The sequence below is a fragment of the Heterocephalus glaber genome, unplaced genomic scaffold (assembly GCF_053883595.1).
Source record: "Heterocephalus glaber isolate CG9 unplaced genomic scaffold, H.glaber_assembly_v1.0 deba00001461, whole genome shotgun sequence".
NCBI lineage: Eukaryota > Metazoa > Chordata > Mammalia > Rodentia > Bathyergidae > Heterocephalus > Heterocephalus glaber.
This window is the reverse complement of record NW_028258308.1, coordinates 30,677,023-30,691,375: the sequence shown is the minus strand read 5'-3', so window position 1 is coordinate 30,691,375 and position 14,353 is coordinate 30,677,023. Positions and strand designations below refer to the sequence as shown.

Genomic DNA, 14,353 nt, shown 5'->3' with positions numbered 1-14,353 from the left:
GCAAGAGGGGAGAGACAAGTCTTTTTGCACTGTACCACTATTGTGATAGGATAGTTTAACATTTTTACAGATTATTTCTTGAAACAGACATTCATGGGGCCATGTACATCCATGTAAGAGATGCTATACATTCCTGCTGTGATTTTGATTTACAGCTTTCATTCCACAAGTGCCTGTTTATCCTGTTCCCTTTCCTTTCTAACCTGTTCTGGCGTGACAATCCACAAACCATAACTACTACCACTGAATAATCTTTTATCCAAGAACTTAGTTATATAAACTAACAATTGTTTTGCTTTGCATATGAGGTTGCCAGTTAGGAGTTGGCTCCGGGCTCTGCCTGGCAGTTGGTGCTGGCCAGTGGACAGTTCAGCTGTGACTGGCAACTTGAGCTCCTGATAGTGCTCTCCTCAGGACGGCGGGCTCAGGGTGGTGAGATTTCTCACATGACAGCTCAGAGCGAGCATTCTAGTGAACAGGTGAAAGCTACTCCCCGTTATGGTCTCATCTCCAAAAGCCCCTGGATGTACTTGCTCTTTACTATATGGAAGAGTTCTAAGCCTCCTCTGATTCAAATGGGAGGAGACCCTGTCTCTTGTAGGAAACAATGTCAAAACATTTTGCAGCCATTTAAAAAAAACACCATGCTAATAAACAGTTACTTAGAAAACTTGAAAATGCAATTTTTAATCCTCAATCCACAGATACTTGTCATCTGAGATCTCATCCAAGAACCAAAATTTCTGATAGGGTTTTGGTGCCTTGGAGTGGTCTTTAAAAGTTCCCAGATGGATCTGGATGTGTTCCACCTGTCAATGGCAAGGATCTTGCCTTTCTTCCTATAACCTAATAAAAGTGCATCAAATCAAGGACATCAGGATTCAGCTCTTTCTCCATATTAGGGGTGGTCACATATGGCATTCATGCTGCTGCTGATTACTCCCACTCCCACAACAGACATTACTCATCAACTACAGTCTTATTTCCTTCTGAGCTCATGTATGTCACCAAGCTCAACAGAGCACTATAGGCACCCATCGCCCCTTCCCTGGAGTAGGCTTGCAAGATAATAAACAATAGCTAATAGTTATCAAGGGCATTCTAAGTCCTTTATATTAACTTACCTTCCCAACATCTCCATTTTATAGCTGAGGACAGTGAGGCAAAGGAAGATTAACTTGGCTAGGATCACAGGTGCTTGGTGGAGGAGTCCAGATTTGAACCCAAGTTTTCAGCCAACATGCATGATGCCTGCTTATTAGGTACTGACTCCGTCTAACCTAGAAACATCACAAGACAAACCTATCCCTAAAGAAATACAGGAAAGTAGAAAGCAATAAAAGCACCATGGAAGAAGGAAGTGGAGGTGAGGAGGGTATGAAGTACCCACTAATTTACTGAGCTCACCTCAACTCTGCTGTTGTGTCCTTTGTACATCCACCCAGCTAAGTACGTGATATGGAGAACAATTAGCTAGGACAATACTATATATACTGGACCTCCCCACACTGTAGTTCAGAGTCACTGCAACTCAGTATCTCCCTGCCAGATTGGGGCAGGCAGATAAGGGGAGCCTAAGGGTGCTGGGTAAGACAGATGCATCTCTACAAGCTGCCCCCACTATAACATTTTCCTTTGCTTTTACGAGGTCACACCTGGTGCTATGAGTGTGGGGAAGTTTAGACTTGGACTTTCATCCACGGATGTTCAAAAGAGTGCCATACATCACAATGGGAAATAGCTCTCCCTCTCAGTGATGGGTTCTTTGATAAGATCTCTGACGTATTACCCCATGAACCCAAGAGATCTGCATCTAAAGAGCAAATCCCACATTAACTTTCCTGTTGCAGGGGGAGGTACAGACTGTTACAGAAGAAAGAACAAGACAAATATGCCAGTCTTGAGGCAGAGGAACAATGGCAAAAATGTAGTCCAGTGGTGCAATGGATGTTTTCAGTTCTTGACAGCTGGACAGTCTGTTTCTCTTCCCTGGGAGAGAGGGTAGCTAGCAAGGGGATAGAGGAGAGGGAAAGGCACTGAGAAGACAAAAGGATAGTAATGAAGTAAAAGGGTCAGTTTCCCTAACAAGTACCCCAGGAGAGGATTTCAGAGAAAAGCTGTTTTTCACCCTTGATATCCAGAGAGTCCTAATGGTTTGCTTCCTAACAGATTTTTCTAGCCCCAGGACCTATGGGCCCAGGGGATCAGTACTTTTTCTTTTGGAATTCACAAAAGGTTCATCTGAGTCCCAGGAATTTCAGAGTCAGCCCAGAAAGAGGGAGCCATGATGCTTTCCTGAAAATGGAGCTCAGGTCACTTGTGACATTGGGCAGCTGCCTGACTAGAGGAGCCACTAAGGAACTGGTTCCTACTTGTCAGAAGTTCAGTGGAAAGCTACTGAATTGGACTTCAAGGAGCTATGAGCCAGTGTTCCTCTGCTGACTTGGCTGCTCAGTGAGTAGCAACTCACCTTTCAATAACAGCGTGCCGCTTTGACTCACAGATACATCCAATCCCTCCTGTGCATCAGGGGAAGCTCCCAATATCCAAGTTTGGGCTGTGACTCAGGCCTAAATTAAATGTACTCACCCCACACCCTTAGCCACTGGGCAAGGTTCAGGGATGAGCAGCTGGGCTGCCCCGTGCAGCAGACTGAAGCCTGGGCTTTTATTGGGTAGGTGGATAAGAGCTCTTCACACCTGCACATATATACATGCCTTTCTATCCTTATTTCTCTTAAAGAACAAAGAAACCCGGCTGGGCACAGCAGCATGCTTGAAGTCTATCTGGGAGACTGAGGCAGGAGGATCACTTGAAGCCAGGAGTTTGGGGATGGTCTAGGCAACAGAGCGAGATCCTGTCTCTAAATAAATAAGTCACAGGTAAAAAGAAAACTTTTTTAGCATAGTTTTAGGTTCACAACAAAATGGAGCAGGAAGCACAGAAGGTTCTCATACCCACATCTCCTCCATCAGTCACCCTGAACATCAGCACCTCCACCACAGTGGGGCACTTGTCACAACCAGAGACTCTGCCCTAACAGTGTCCGGTTTACATGCTTATTCACACCCTCTGAACTTCTGTCTCTATATTTTGCCTTTTTCAAAATGTCATATAGTTGGGGTTTGGTTTGTTTTGAGACAGGGTCTCCCTATGTAGTTCAGGCTCGCTTTGAACTTACTATGTAGCCCAGGCTGGCCTTGAACTTGCAGTGGTCCTCCTGCTTCAGCCTCATGAGTGCTGGGATCACAGGTGTGCACCATCATACCCAGCTAAATGTCATACAGTTGAGATCAGACAGCAGGTAGCCTTTTCATATTGACTTCTTTTACTTAGTAATATGCGAATGTACTTACTTTTTGCATGTTTTTTCATGGTTCAATAGCTCATTTCTTTGTAGTGCAGAACAATATCCCATTGTCTGGATGTCCCAGTTCATCCATTTTTTTTTTTTCTTTTTTTAACTACAGGACATCTTGCTGACTTCCAAGTTTCCAAGTTTTGGTAATTATGAATAAAGCTTCTATGATCATTTGTATGCAGGTTATTGTGTGAACATGTTTTCAGTTTATTGGAGTAAATACTAAGGAGCATGATTACAGGATCATATGGTTAGAATGTTTGTTTTTGTAAGAAACTCTTTTCCAAAGTTGCCTGTACCATTTTTCATTCCCACCAGGAATAAATAAGAGTTCCCATATTCTACACCCTCATGAGCATTTGACCTTACCAGTGTTCTGGATTTGGGCCATCCAAATAGGTGTGTGGTCCCATGCCATTGCTACTTTAATTTGCATTTCCCAGATGACCTATGGTGCTGACCACATTTTGCTCTGCTTCTTTGCCCTCTATTATGTTCTTTAGTGAGGTGTCTGCTCGGGGTCTCTTGTCTTTTTACTGAGGTTGTTCATCGTCTCAGTTATGTTTTATATGTTCTTTGTGTATCTTGGATAATAGTTCTTTATCAGATGTATCCTTTAAAAACACTTTCTTCTGGTTGGTAGCTTGTCTTATTCACTTGATAATCTTCTCCACAGAGTATAAGTTCTAAATTTTAATGAAGCTTAGCTTATTCTTTCCTGGATTGTGCCTTTGGTATTATATCTCAGAAATTCTTTGACATACCGAAGGTCATCTTGATTTTTTTCCTATTACCTTCTAGGAGTTTCAGTTTTGTGTTCTGCAATTAGACCTATGATGTAGTTTCAGTTAATTTTTGTGAAGTACACAAGTTCTTTTTTTTGTTTGAATGTAGATTCTTTTTTTTTCAAGTGGATGTCCAGAACCATTTGAAAACACTATCTTTGTTCCATTGTATCACCTGTGGTCCTTTGTTAAAGATCAATTGATTGTATTTGTGTGGGTTTATTTCTGGGCTTTCCCAGAAATAAATCTTCTATTGATCAAATACGAGTACCCTTTCCCCAATGCCATATTGTCTCAATTACTGTACCTTTTTAGCAAGTCTTGCAGCTCGGCCAGGTCAGCATTCTAACTTTGTTTTCTCCTTTAAAACTCTGTTGCTCTTCTGGGTCTTTTGCCTCTCCACAAAACATTAGACTGTGGCTATCCACCAAATAACCTGCCAAAATGTTCCAAAACATATCAACATCAGGAGATTCCTACCAACAGTCCAATGAGGCCAGAACTGTCAGGCCTCACTCACATATTTAGAGTTTCTGATCAACTTTTTTTTTTGGTACTGGGGATCGAACTCGGGTCCTTGCGCTTGCGCAGCAGGCGTCTGATCAACTTTTTAGATCCCTGCCCTTTATTTTTTTAAAGTGAGGCAAAAACTTCAAATGTGTAAATCTTTAGAGCTCGGTGAATTGTATATATGTACACACCTGTGTCATGTAACCATCATCCAGAGCAAGATATTGAACTTTAGCCTCTACATGCTCCCAATGACTTATCCAGGGTTACTTTGTACTTTATGCTCTACATTTGGCTGATTTGTAAGCAGAATTATGAAAGTAGGGATGAACAGACTTACTTCATGAATCACTTGTAGGCTAGGAAAAATACCGTATGTCGAGAATCATATTAATAAAATAAACATGTGACCTATTGTCTTACTTATTTGAAGCTATTTTATCAGCACTATAGGATAGGTGGAAATTGGTCAAAAATGAAGACATACACCCCACCCCAGTGGAAAGTATTCTTCTGCTTTTTCTGTGTCTAGGCCAGTGGTGGTGAACCTATGGCACGTGTGCTGCAGTGGGCTGTTGTATCACTGAAAGCTCTAAAAAGTTCACCAACATGCATAGACTTAGAGCAGATGCCAACCAAAAAATCTGGCAGTTAGGTTCGTTTGATAGGAGACAATGATCTCTGTCTTATTTTCAATGTAGAACTGGGTCCTCCTTTAGCATGGAGACTTTTTGTACCATCTTATGATGATAAAATCAGGAGTGAACCAAGCTAAGTGATACTATACAAGTGCTAACTATAAACAGGGCAGGCTGCCTCTCACCTGAGTCACCGGGTCACAATCACCAAACATCACAGGCAATGAAACTGTAATAGCTCTTCAGAAATTGCTGCCCAAGAAACATCCAGCCTTTTATATTGACTTTTCTTCCAAGTAATTTCCTTTATAAAATATTCAGTTGCTGCAAGTAATTTATAGCACCTCCTTCATCATGGTGCCAGTGAACGGTTCAGATTATAAAACCAGGGATGCTCCTGTATCACAAAGCAAACCAAGTTGTTGAAATTCTAGGCTGTTATTTTATATCCCACTTCATTTTGGTGCACAACTCAGATACACAACAACAGCTAAAGGGGAGCACTGAAGTCTAATGGCATTTACGATCTGATCTTCTCCAGAGTCACTGATGATGAAACCACAGTGGTGTCAACTCTTCATCTTTACTTACACAGCACAACTCTGTACAGTCAGGGATTGGTATATAGCAACTGGTACTCAGTCATACGATGGAAAGAATTCTGATATAAATTATTTTACCACTCCAAATTTGTTTCTTCATCTGTAGAATGAGGATTAAAAGACCAATTTTATAGGGTCGTTGGGATTACTGGTGACAGTGTAGACAATGTACCCAGTTCATCTCATAAGCTTGATGGCAGCTACCATTATTTGCAGGGTTACTGAATGCTTCCAAGTACTTAGTTGCTAGGTCTCCTTTTGACTCTGACAATCCCTCTGGTAAGGAAGTTATTGCTAAAAGTCTAGTTCTGAATTTGTCATGTAATGAATCACTGGGTGTGGCAAAAGGAATGGGGTAGAAATGGAAAAATGTCCTTTGTTCTCTGGGCAGGCACTGTGCTAATGATATTCTCCTCCTTTTCTCCTCCAATGAGAGAGTGGACAGCATGAGTCTCTGGGCAGTGACATGGGTGGCCTATGAGCTTCCCTTGGAAACCTGAGTCTGACTCCAGAGCCCATGGCCTGTTTTAGAGCTGTTTCTAAATGGCACCTGTTTCTCCTGCATCTGTTGCACTTCTGCTATTGCCATGTGGTCTCAGAGGTGAGAAAGAAACACTTCAAACCTGGATCTCACTAGGAAAAGGGAGAAGAAGAGCTGTTGTGAATTCTGACAGTTTTAGGTCAGTCGTGTTGAGGCTGGTCAGGATGAAATGAACAAACTGGGCAAAATGAAGACTCTAAAGAGCTAACTGCTACCCACACACTGTACTTTAAAAATGTTTTTATTGAATATTAATCAATTACAAGTACTGTAAGTTAGACATTAAGCCAAAGCACAATTACAGGTTAAATATAATCACAAAGATGTTTTATTAAATAGAAACCTACCATGGAGGCAGGTCAGAGTTCATTGATGCCCTCTTTTGGAAATAAGCAGAGTGGAAAAAAGGAGCTTCTGTTCCAGGTGAGAAATAATGAAGACTAGAAGAATTTGCATGCTGCAAGTGACTTTCTGTGACCAAATCAGTAGATTTTCCAGATTGAGAAAAGAAAAACAAAGTGCCAAAAAAGAGAAAAAAAAATCAAGATGCTCAGTTAAACTTTAATTTCAGATAATGAACACTTTCTTTTAACTGTAAGAATATCAAATATTGTAGGAAACATACTTAAGCTGAGAAACTGCTTGTCTAAAATTCAAATTTAACTTGGCATCATGTATTTATCTGACAATCCTACAAATAGACAAATGTGAAAAAGAAAGACATAGAGGTTGGAAACCCCTGACACTGGTGGGTCACACAGAGAATAAAAATGAAATCAATAACAAACCAAAGGGTCTCACTACATTGGTTACTTACACAGACTAGTATCACAATGAGAAAATACAATTACTACTCCAAATGCTGCTGCCAGAAAACATTCTAGATTTCCTCAAAGTTGGTTTTGGAAATGTTTTAAGAAATTTTGTTCACCAAAGTACCTTTTTAGTTATGTAGGTATCAAAGATAAATACTACCACAAACATAGGATGAGCTTAGTACAATGGGAGAAGGAGTATATGCACACAAGTTTTTTTAATGAATACGATGACTGTAAGGTCCAGGTCACCTCCTAAGTCTAAGCTGTCAGCCTCAAAGATTTTGGTTGCTTTCTAACTTTTTTTCACTGTGGTGTTTCCTAGCTTTTCCTCCTGAACTTTAGGAGAAGCAGGAGGGTGTGTGAGGGACTTCCCTGCTACCAGGGTTTACAGTTTTTCTCTGGATCCATAAAGGGCATTCAGGGTTGCCTACAGATATGAGCAGACAGATAAAAATAAAGCCATCTGAATTCTGGAGGATGAGAGAAAATTCTCTCAAAGGATGGAGGTATGGAGTGTGGAGATGTGCAGTGTAAAGTAGAAAAGAGAAGGGGAAAGAATGAGGAGTCAAGATGTGATGTCTCCAAAATTCTAGTGTTATTTCACAGGAGGCAGAACCCGGGGCAGAAGTGTAAAGCCAGTCATACCATGACTGCGTCTGGCTTTAGAGTACATAAAGTCTTCAGCTTCCTACAGATTCTCACTTTAATACCTCATAGTGTGTAATTTAAAATGATTAAAAACAGCTTACATAGCAACTCAAATTCTACACAGTATCACAGTTACTGTATGCACACATACACAACTTTACAGGCTTTGAGATTGTTCTAAACAATTTTCCCAACCAAAACTCTGGTTGCTGAGCAATTTCAAATATGGAGAAATTGGAATGGATTGATTACATCAGTTCTGTTGTAAGTGAGGAAGAGTAACTTATGAAATATACCCTCATAATATAAGCTTAACAAGTATGAAAATACATGGAGACATGCCAACTCACTGACACCTTTCAAACACTAAGAAATAGAATTCAATGATTCATTTATTAGAATATAAAAGGTTAAAAAGTTCCTGTCATAGTTAAGGCTTTCTTAAGCTGAAAAATTTTAATTGTCTATCAATTGTAAAATGCACAAATAGCCTGAAAAGAGTTTCCAGGTGGTGTATTTTGAACAGATTTCCTTTTAATATGCTACACGTGTCTAACAATAGTTCAAATACTTTCATTTCTCTGTCATTTAACAAACTTAATTTCAGTCTTCAATTTCAGGTACACGGAACCCTATTTTAATGTCAATTTTGGATATCTGCTGAATGACTAAAGTCTATAGCTCTGTGCAAGACAATTAGCCTGACAGAAAACACAGTAAGAAGGCTGTTTATCAGACATCACACAAATAGGATCTGCATGTGCTAGAGAGGAAAGATGTTTCTGTTTGTAAGGTCATTTATAGGAATCCCAATAGTGCACGTTTCAAAAGAGAGAGGAAGCATTATCCAATGACTTTTCATGCAATTGGGAAATACACTGAAATAGGGAGAAACCTAGACAACTTATTGCATTTGAATGCTGTTTTCCAGCATTAACAAAAATGTTGTTTTTTTGTATAATTCCTATGATAATAGAATGTTAATCTGTATGACTTTATTTGCTTGCCATATTCAAGCATTTTGTGCATATTTCAATGCACTTTGCTATTTTGAGAGCAAAGAAAATTAGTCTAGCTATTAACATCAAGCTCAAAGGAGTACAAGGATGCTATTTCATGAAACATCCTAATATTGTTTATTCTACTTATGTTGCTTGAACAGCTGGACATTCTAAACACCAAGAAAGAAAAGCAAATAAGAGGGCCGGGGATTTAGCTCAGCGGTTCAGCTGCCTGCCTCGCAAGCACAAGGACCCAAGTTTGATCCCGGGTACCAAAAAAAAAAAAAAAGCAAATAAGAATCCTGGGTGTACTGCTACTACTTTGCATAGAATTAAAACTCTAGGTACCATGCTGTCATCTGTTGAACAAGTGGCAGAATCTTCTGAGCAGAGAATGGATAAGGCCTAAATCCAGTTCTGGTGGTGATGTGAAAATGGAGAGGTATCTACATTCTTTCTAAAAGCTCAAGATGAAGAAGAAAAATGGTGGGGTCAAAGGTAAGTGTTGAAGTTATTTTTATTCTAGACTAGCAATATGGGGAAAAGTGAAGGTCAAGTACAAGGAGAAAAGTGTCCAGGGCACTTTATTATGCCTAAGTACCAGTTGGTCACAGGTAAACTGAACCCTCAGGTCTAGAGAAGCCCTATGATTTAGAGGTAAAGCTGTGGAGATGTCTGGTTCTTTCTTCCAAGTGGTTTGGAAAGCATAGGGGCCATTTCACAGGAGTCCCAAATTACTAGTGTTGCTATGTAGTGTACATTCAAGAAACAGATTTCAGCCTAATTTAATGCCATGATTTATAATTCTAGAGGGTTCTTCACATTGCTATAGACGGAAATTCCAGATGTAATTAACTTTTGCTAACTTTGAGTATACTCATGATGACCTTTGGTTTTCAAGTTCTGAAAAAAATGCTTGGCTCCTGTGATATATCCATTAACTTCCTCTCTTTAGCAGATAATATATACACATTCTCTCAAGAACTACACTATAGCTGAATCGTTACAAGACCAGAAGCACTGCAAATATCTTCCTGATACAGACAGAACCTTTACTTGGCACACCGCACAGCAGACACGTAACACTGGCAGTTTAAAAAATGAACCACAGTTTAACTCCTCAAGTGTAAGGCCCAAGTTCAAAACTAGCATATCCATTAATCTAGTTAGTATGATGGCAACGACACAACATACAACCAACCACAGTCAGGTAGTGGTTTATCTTTTTAATGAAGCTATAAAGCTTTCCACATCTATTCCATATTAACTCTTACTTAACTAAAAATTACAGCTGTGTTTATCATTTTAAACTATGTCAGGGGTGAGGGCAAAGTAATACACACTTCACAGCTACTGAAAGTGACAAAAATGGCAATTTCTTCAACCCTTTGTTACACACAGCAAAAAAGAAGAGAGATAGGAAAAAAGGCCTCAATAAATATCAAATTTTGAAGCTTTATATGAAATTCTAGTGCTATTAAACACGCAACCAAGACAAAAACACCCAGCCTGGGTCACTGAAACTTCAATAGAAGCAACAGAGGCCAATTCTTGATTTAGCTTTGAGAGCCCATGGAAAATTCAGCTACAAAATTCAAACAAACTAGCGTGAATGCTTAGTTCTAGCACTGAACTTAAGCCAAAAAAAGAAAAAAAAAAAAGAAAAGGAACAGAAAGGGAAGGAAAGAAAGGAAGAAAGAAAGGTGTGTATTTTGACAGCCTATTTCTAGATTTTTAGGAAAAGTGACTATTTTGTTTCATTTCTGGAGACTGGAGGAGGTCTCAGCTTAATTGGCCTGCATTAAAAACCCCATGAAAACCCCAATTAGTTTCCAGGACTTTAAAATGAAATGGTAAATGGTATCACACTGTTTTTCCACCATTTTATATTGCTTTTGCTCCAAGGTCGAGGAGATGTATAGCATGTCAAGTAAATAAAGTAATATACTTAATTCAATATTCAGTTAAGGTGAACAGGGCAAGTGTAAGAACCGTGGCAGACAATTTCTTCTTAAGTGTCAGTGTGCACTTGGCAAATATTGATTAAAACAAGCAGTACTTTCACAAAAAAACCCAATATGATATTTCTCTATCTTCATTTAGAAAAATAACTGAAAGGGCTTTGGTTTTAATTTTTGTTCTCCTTGTCTAAATATATTAAGAAGTTTGAAGAAGTGGTTCAAAAATTTAGTGCAGGGATTTTTATAAACTATTTGAAGCATGCCATTCAAAATAACCCCAAATCTGGAATAAAAAAAAATTCTTGCATTTGTGTACCTCTATCTACTACACAGGACTTGAGTCCTACCTTCCTAAACTAAAGAGACAATAAAGTAATACTTTGGGGACTCTGATGATATACAATAATTCCACTGACTTTGGAAATAAGGCAGCTAATTTGGAGGTGACAGTTTTGGTGACAGGGATTATGTGAAGGGAAGTATTTATTCTCTGGGGAGTCCCCTGACTCTTCTGGGCTGCAGTGAAACAGAACCATACTCTCCTCACCCTTCTTGATGCTGTTCCTTCAACAGCTCCCTAGCCACCTCACCTGGGAACGGAAGTCACAGTCGCCTTAGTCCACACTGTCCTGGGATTTCCAGGACTGGCCTGACTGCCCCTGCTTAGGCTGTCTTGGAAAGGGGAAGTGGCTGTTCCCAGATTTGACTTCTCTTACCTTGGGAGCTCCTAAGTCAGGTTGATGTTTGTGTCTTCCCTCATAAGATGGGCCAATTCATAAAAGGCAACTTTACGTTTTTCTTTTTCATCTTGATTTATGGTAACATGAAGCACAGATATAAAATCAAACAATAACAAAAACGTGGAAACAGAATCTTGTTCAGCCAGAAGTTGGGGTTGCATTGTTAGTGATTTTAGTCAGTGTGACTTTGTGCAAAATGTCCTTAGGAAGGTTCTGGCTCATTTTCAAAGTAAAAGTTAAAAAAAAAGCGAAAATGATGCATGTTTGCAAAAAAAAATAAAAATGAGCCTGCATTTGTATATATGTGCTATATACATGTGCCACATTTAACAAAGCAAATGTAGTGTGAACTGTGAACATTTGAAACAGTACTGGTTATGTTTCCTCTTCTTCCATTTCCAAGTCCAGATCAAAGCAATCTTGCTTTAGAAATGGATAACTGTGATGAAAATGAGCCTGAGATATGTCAAAAGGCCACCCCTGTAAACATTTCCTCAAAGGGAACAGTAGCAGTTGAGTATGGGTCAGTTACTCATACTATATTCATCACTATAGCAATGCTTTATAAAAGACAAACAGCTTATTTCTAGGCTGTCAGGGATTTAAGAATATTGATTTTTGTTGTTGTTGTTGTTGGAAGCAATCCACACAATCCAGTCCCAGATTTGGATCTGATGTGGCCTTTACCGGTGGGCATTCACTAGGTCTTCTGCTCTGCAGCTGTTGCAGTCTGTGAAGGAGCTTCTGGCTTCATGATCTGGTATGTGATGAGATATTCTGGGTATGCCTGGAAAGGACAAGAAGAAAAGCTCCTCATCTTTCTGGTAGGTGCAATATTATTAAAGCTTTACTTAATGTGAAGGCCTCAGAGGCTACTGTATTCTACACAGTATTCTACATAGACCCAGGAACCTTTGAAATCAAGTCCAGGAATAGGCACCTGAACAACTGAAAGGTCCATCAACTTATTTGTATATAAAATGTATAAAATCTACAATCTAGAAAACAGCTTGGATATTATTTCTTTTCTCTCTTCAGTTAGGCATAGAACCCAGGGCTTTGCACATGCTAAGCAAATGCTCTATCACTGAGCTATGTATCCTCCACACCTATTTCTACTCTACACACTGTCACTTAGTTATACTCCATTCTTCCTATATTACAGCAATGTGCATAAAGAGGAAAACAAAGGCCCAATAAGATTCATCTTTGTTACCTCACTTAGCAAGGTGCTGTGATATAACATGGCTGATAAAGTTTGTTAAACAAAATAATTCTGCTGAACAGAAATTTGATCACAAAAATGATGTAACTCACTGAGCCAACAATAACTTAAGAGGCTATAGTTTGGGGATAATTTTTTAATAACTAATTAAAGGTATCTTTTAAAGGAAAGATAATGTTTCAGATTCAGACTTGCCGCTCTCACTATTCTTTCTCTTTATCTCTTTTTCCTTGCAATTAGTAAAACCCAAAGCTCAGTATCTAGAATGGGAAGAGTGCTCTTTAGTAGGAGCTGGAAAAGGAAGGCTGACCAGATGGAATCTCTCCTAAATCTTAGCCAGAAGTCACTATGAAGGCAGAAATTAGAAAAAGAGGAGCAAAAAAACCTCTTTAGTTTTCTTCAACCCTATATATAACATGATGATACAAATAGACTCAGTATTTCTTCAACCCTGTATATAACATGATGATAAAACTAGACTCAGTATTTCAGAATAGCCTGTGGATGAAAAATAATACTCTCTGGGAAGCAAAATATTTTTTGGGGGGAGGGGGTCCCAAAATAACTTGAATGCTGATCTACAAATTACTTGCATACAGATATGGATTAAGACAATAAAAAAAGGTATGAAGGAGAAGAAAAATTGGACTAATTAGTATTTAAAATGCAAAAAGAAATATGTGGTAGATGTACTGAATTATTTCTTTGTAACTAATACACCTTGATTTTAAGAAGCAGAATCTGTTACATCTTAGCTTTCCTCATCTATCAGTGACAACTGTAGTGACAGGATTTTTTGTGAAGATCAGATAGAAAGGTCTTGGAATAGACTCAGCCTAGTACGAATCTATTTTGTATTGTTTTTTTACTATTAGTGTGACTGTCATTATTATCACTCATTACAGACTAGTGCCTTGCAAAGTCTCAGTAAGGATTTTTTTCCTCTTTTTTTTTGGTATCGGGGATTGAACTCGGGACCTTGCACTTTTGAGGCAGGCAGCTGAACCACTGAACTAAATCCCTCACCCTCAGTAAGGATTTTTGAAAAAACAAAAAATATAAATGTGTTTTAAAAAATTCTAGTTGGGCGTGATAGCACACATCTGTAATCCCAGCACTCGGAAAGCTGAGGCAGAAGGATTGCTGTGAGTTTGAGGCCAGCCTTGGTTATACAGTGAGCTCAAGGATAGCCTGAATTACAGAGCAAGACCTTGTCTCCAAAAAAATCTGTTTTCATCATTAGCATATTCTGTTGGAATAACCAATGATGACAATCTCTCTTAACCTTTTTTATTTTTTTGGATGAAATGAGTGAAAAACGGTAGCAATGTTTATTTGAAAAAGTCAAAGTAAAGAGTGAGGGAGAAACTGGCTCTGCAGTGAGTTTGGGCTGAGTAAAATAGGAAAAAGTAACATAAAAGTACATACTGGAGGAGGCAGGATGGGCTATGGTGAGGAAAGCCACAATAGTGTCTTTTGACTTTCTAACAGGAAACTTCAATAACTGAAAACTCTATAGTTTC

The 14,353-nt window shown here is 39.0% G+C and overlaps 1 protein-coding gene across 2 annotated transcripts in view; it reads right to left on the bottom strand.

The window, feature by feature from the left end:
- Positions 1 to 6,660: 6,660 nt before the first annotated feature.
- The window catches only part of Tnks (tankyrase), a 185,393-nt gene continuing 177,700 nt past the window's right edge, over positions 6,661 to 14,353 (bottom strand). Inside the window, exons 27-28 of one of the 2 annotated variants that reach the window (XM_087217230.1) lie at positions 11,582 to 12,392; positions 6,661 to 6,908 (exon numbers count right to left, since the gene is read on the bottom strand). In XM_087217230.1, the coding sequence (XP_087073356.1) occupies positions 12,306 to 12,392 (87 nt within the window). In that variant the 3' untranslated portion in view covers positions 6,661 to 6,908; positions 11,582 to 12,305. Of the gene's footprint in view, positions 6,909 to 11,581; positions 12,393 to 14,353 lie in introns of those variants that run through there. The other variant, XM_087217231.1, reaches the window with a different exon arrangement.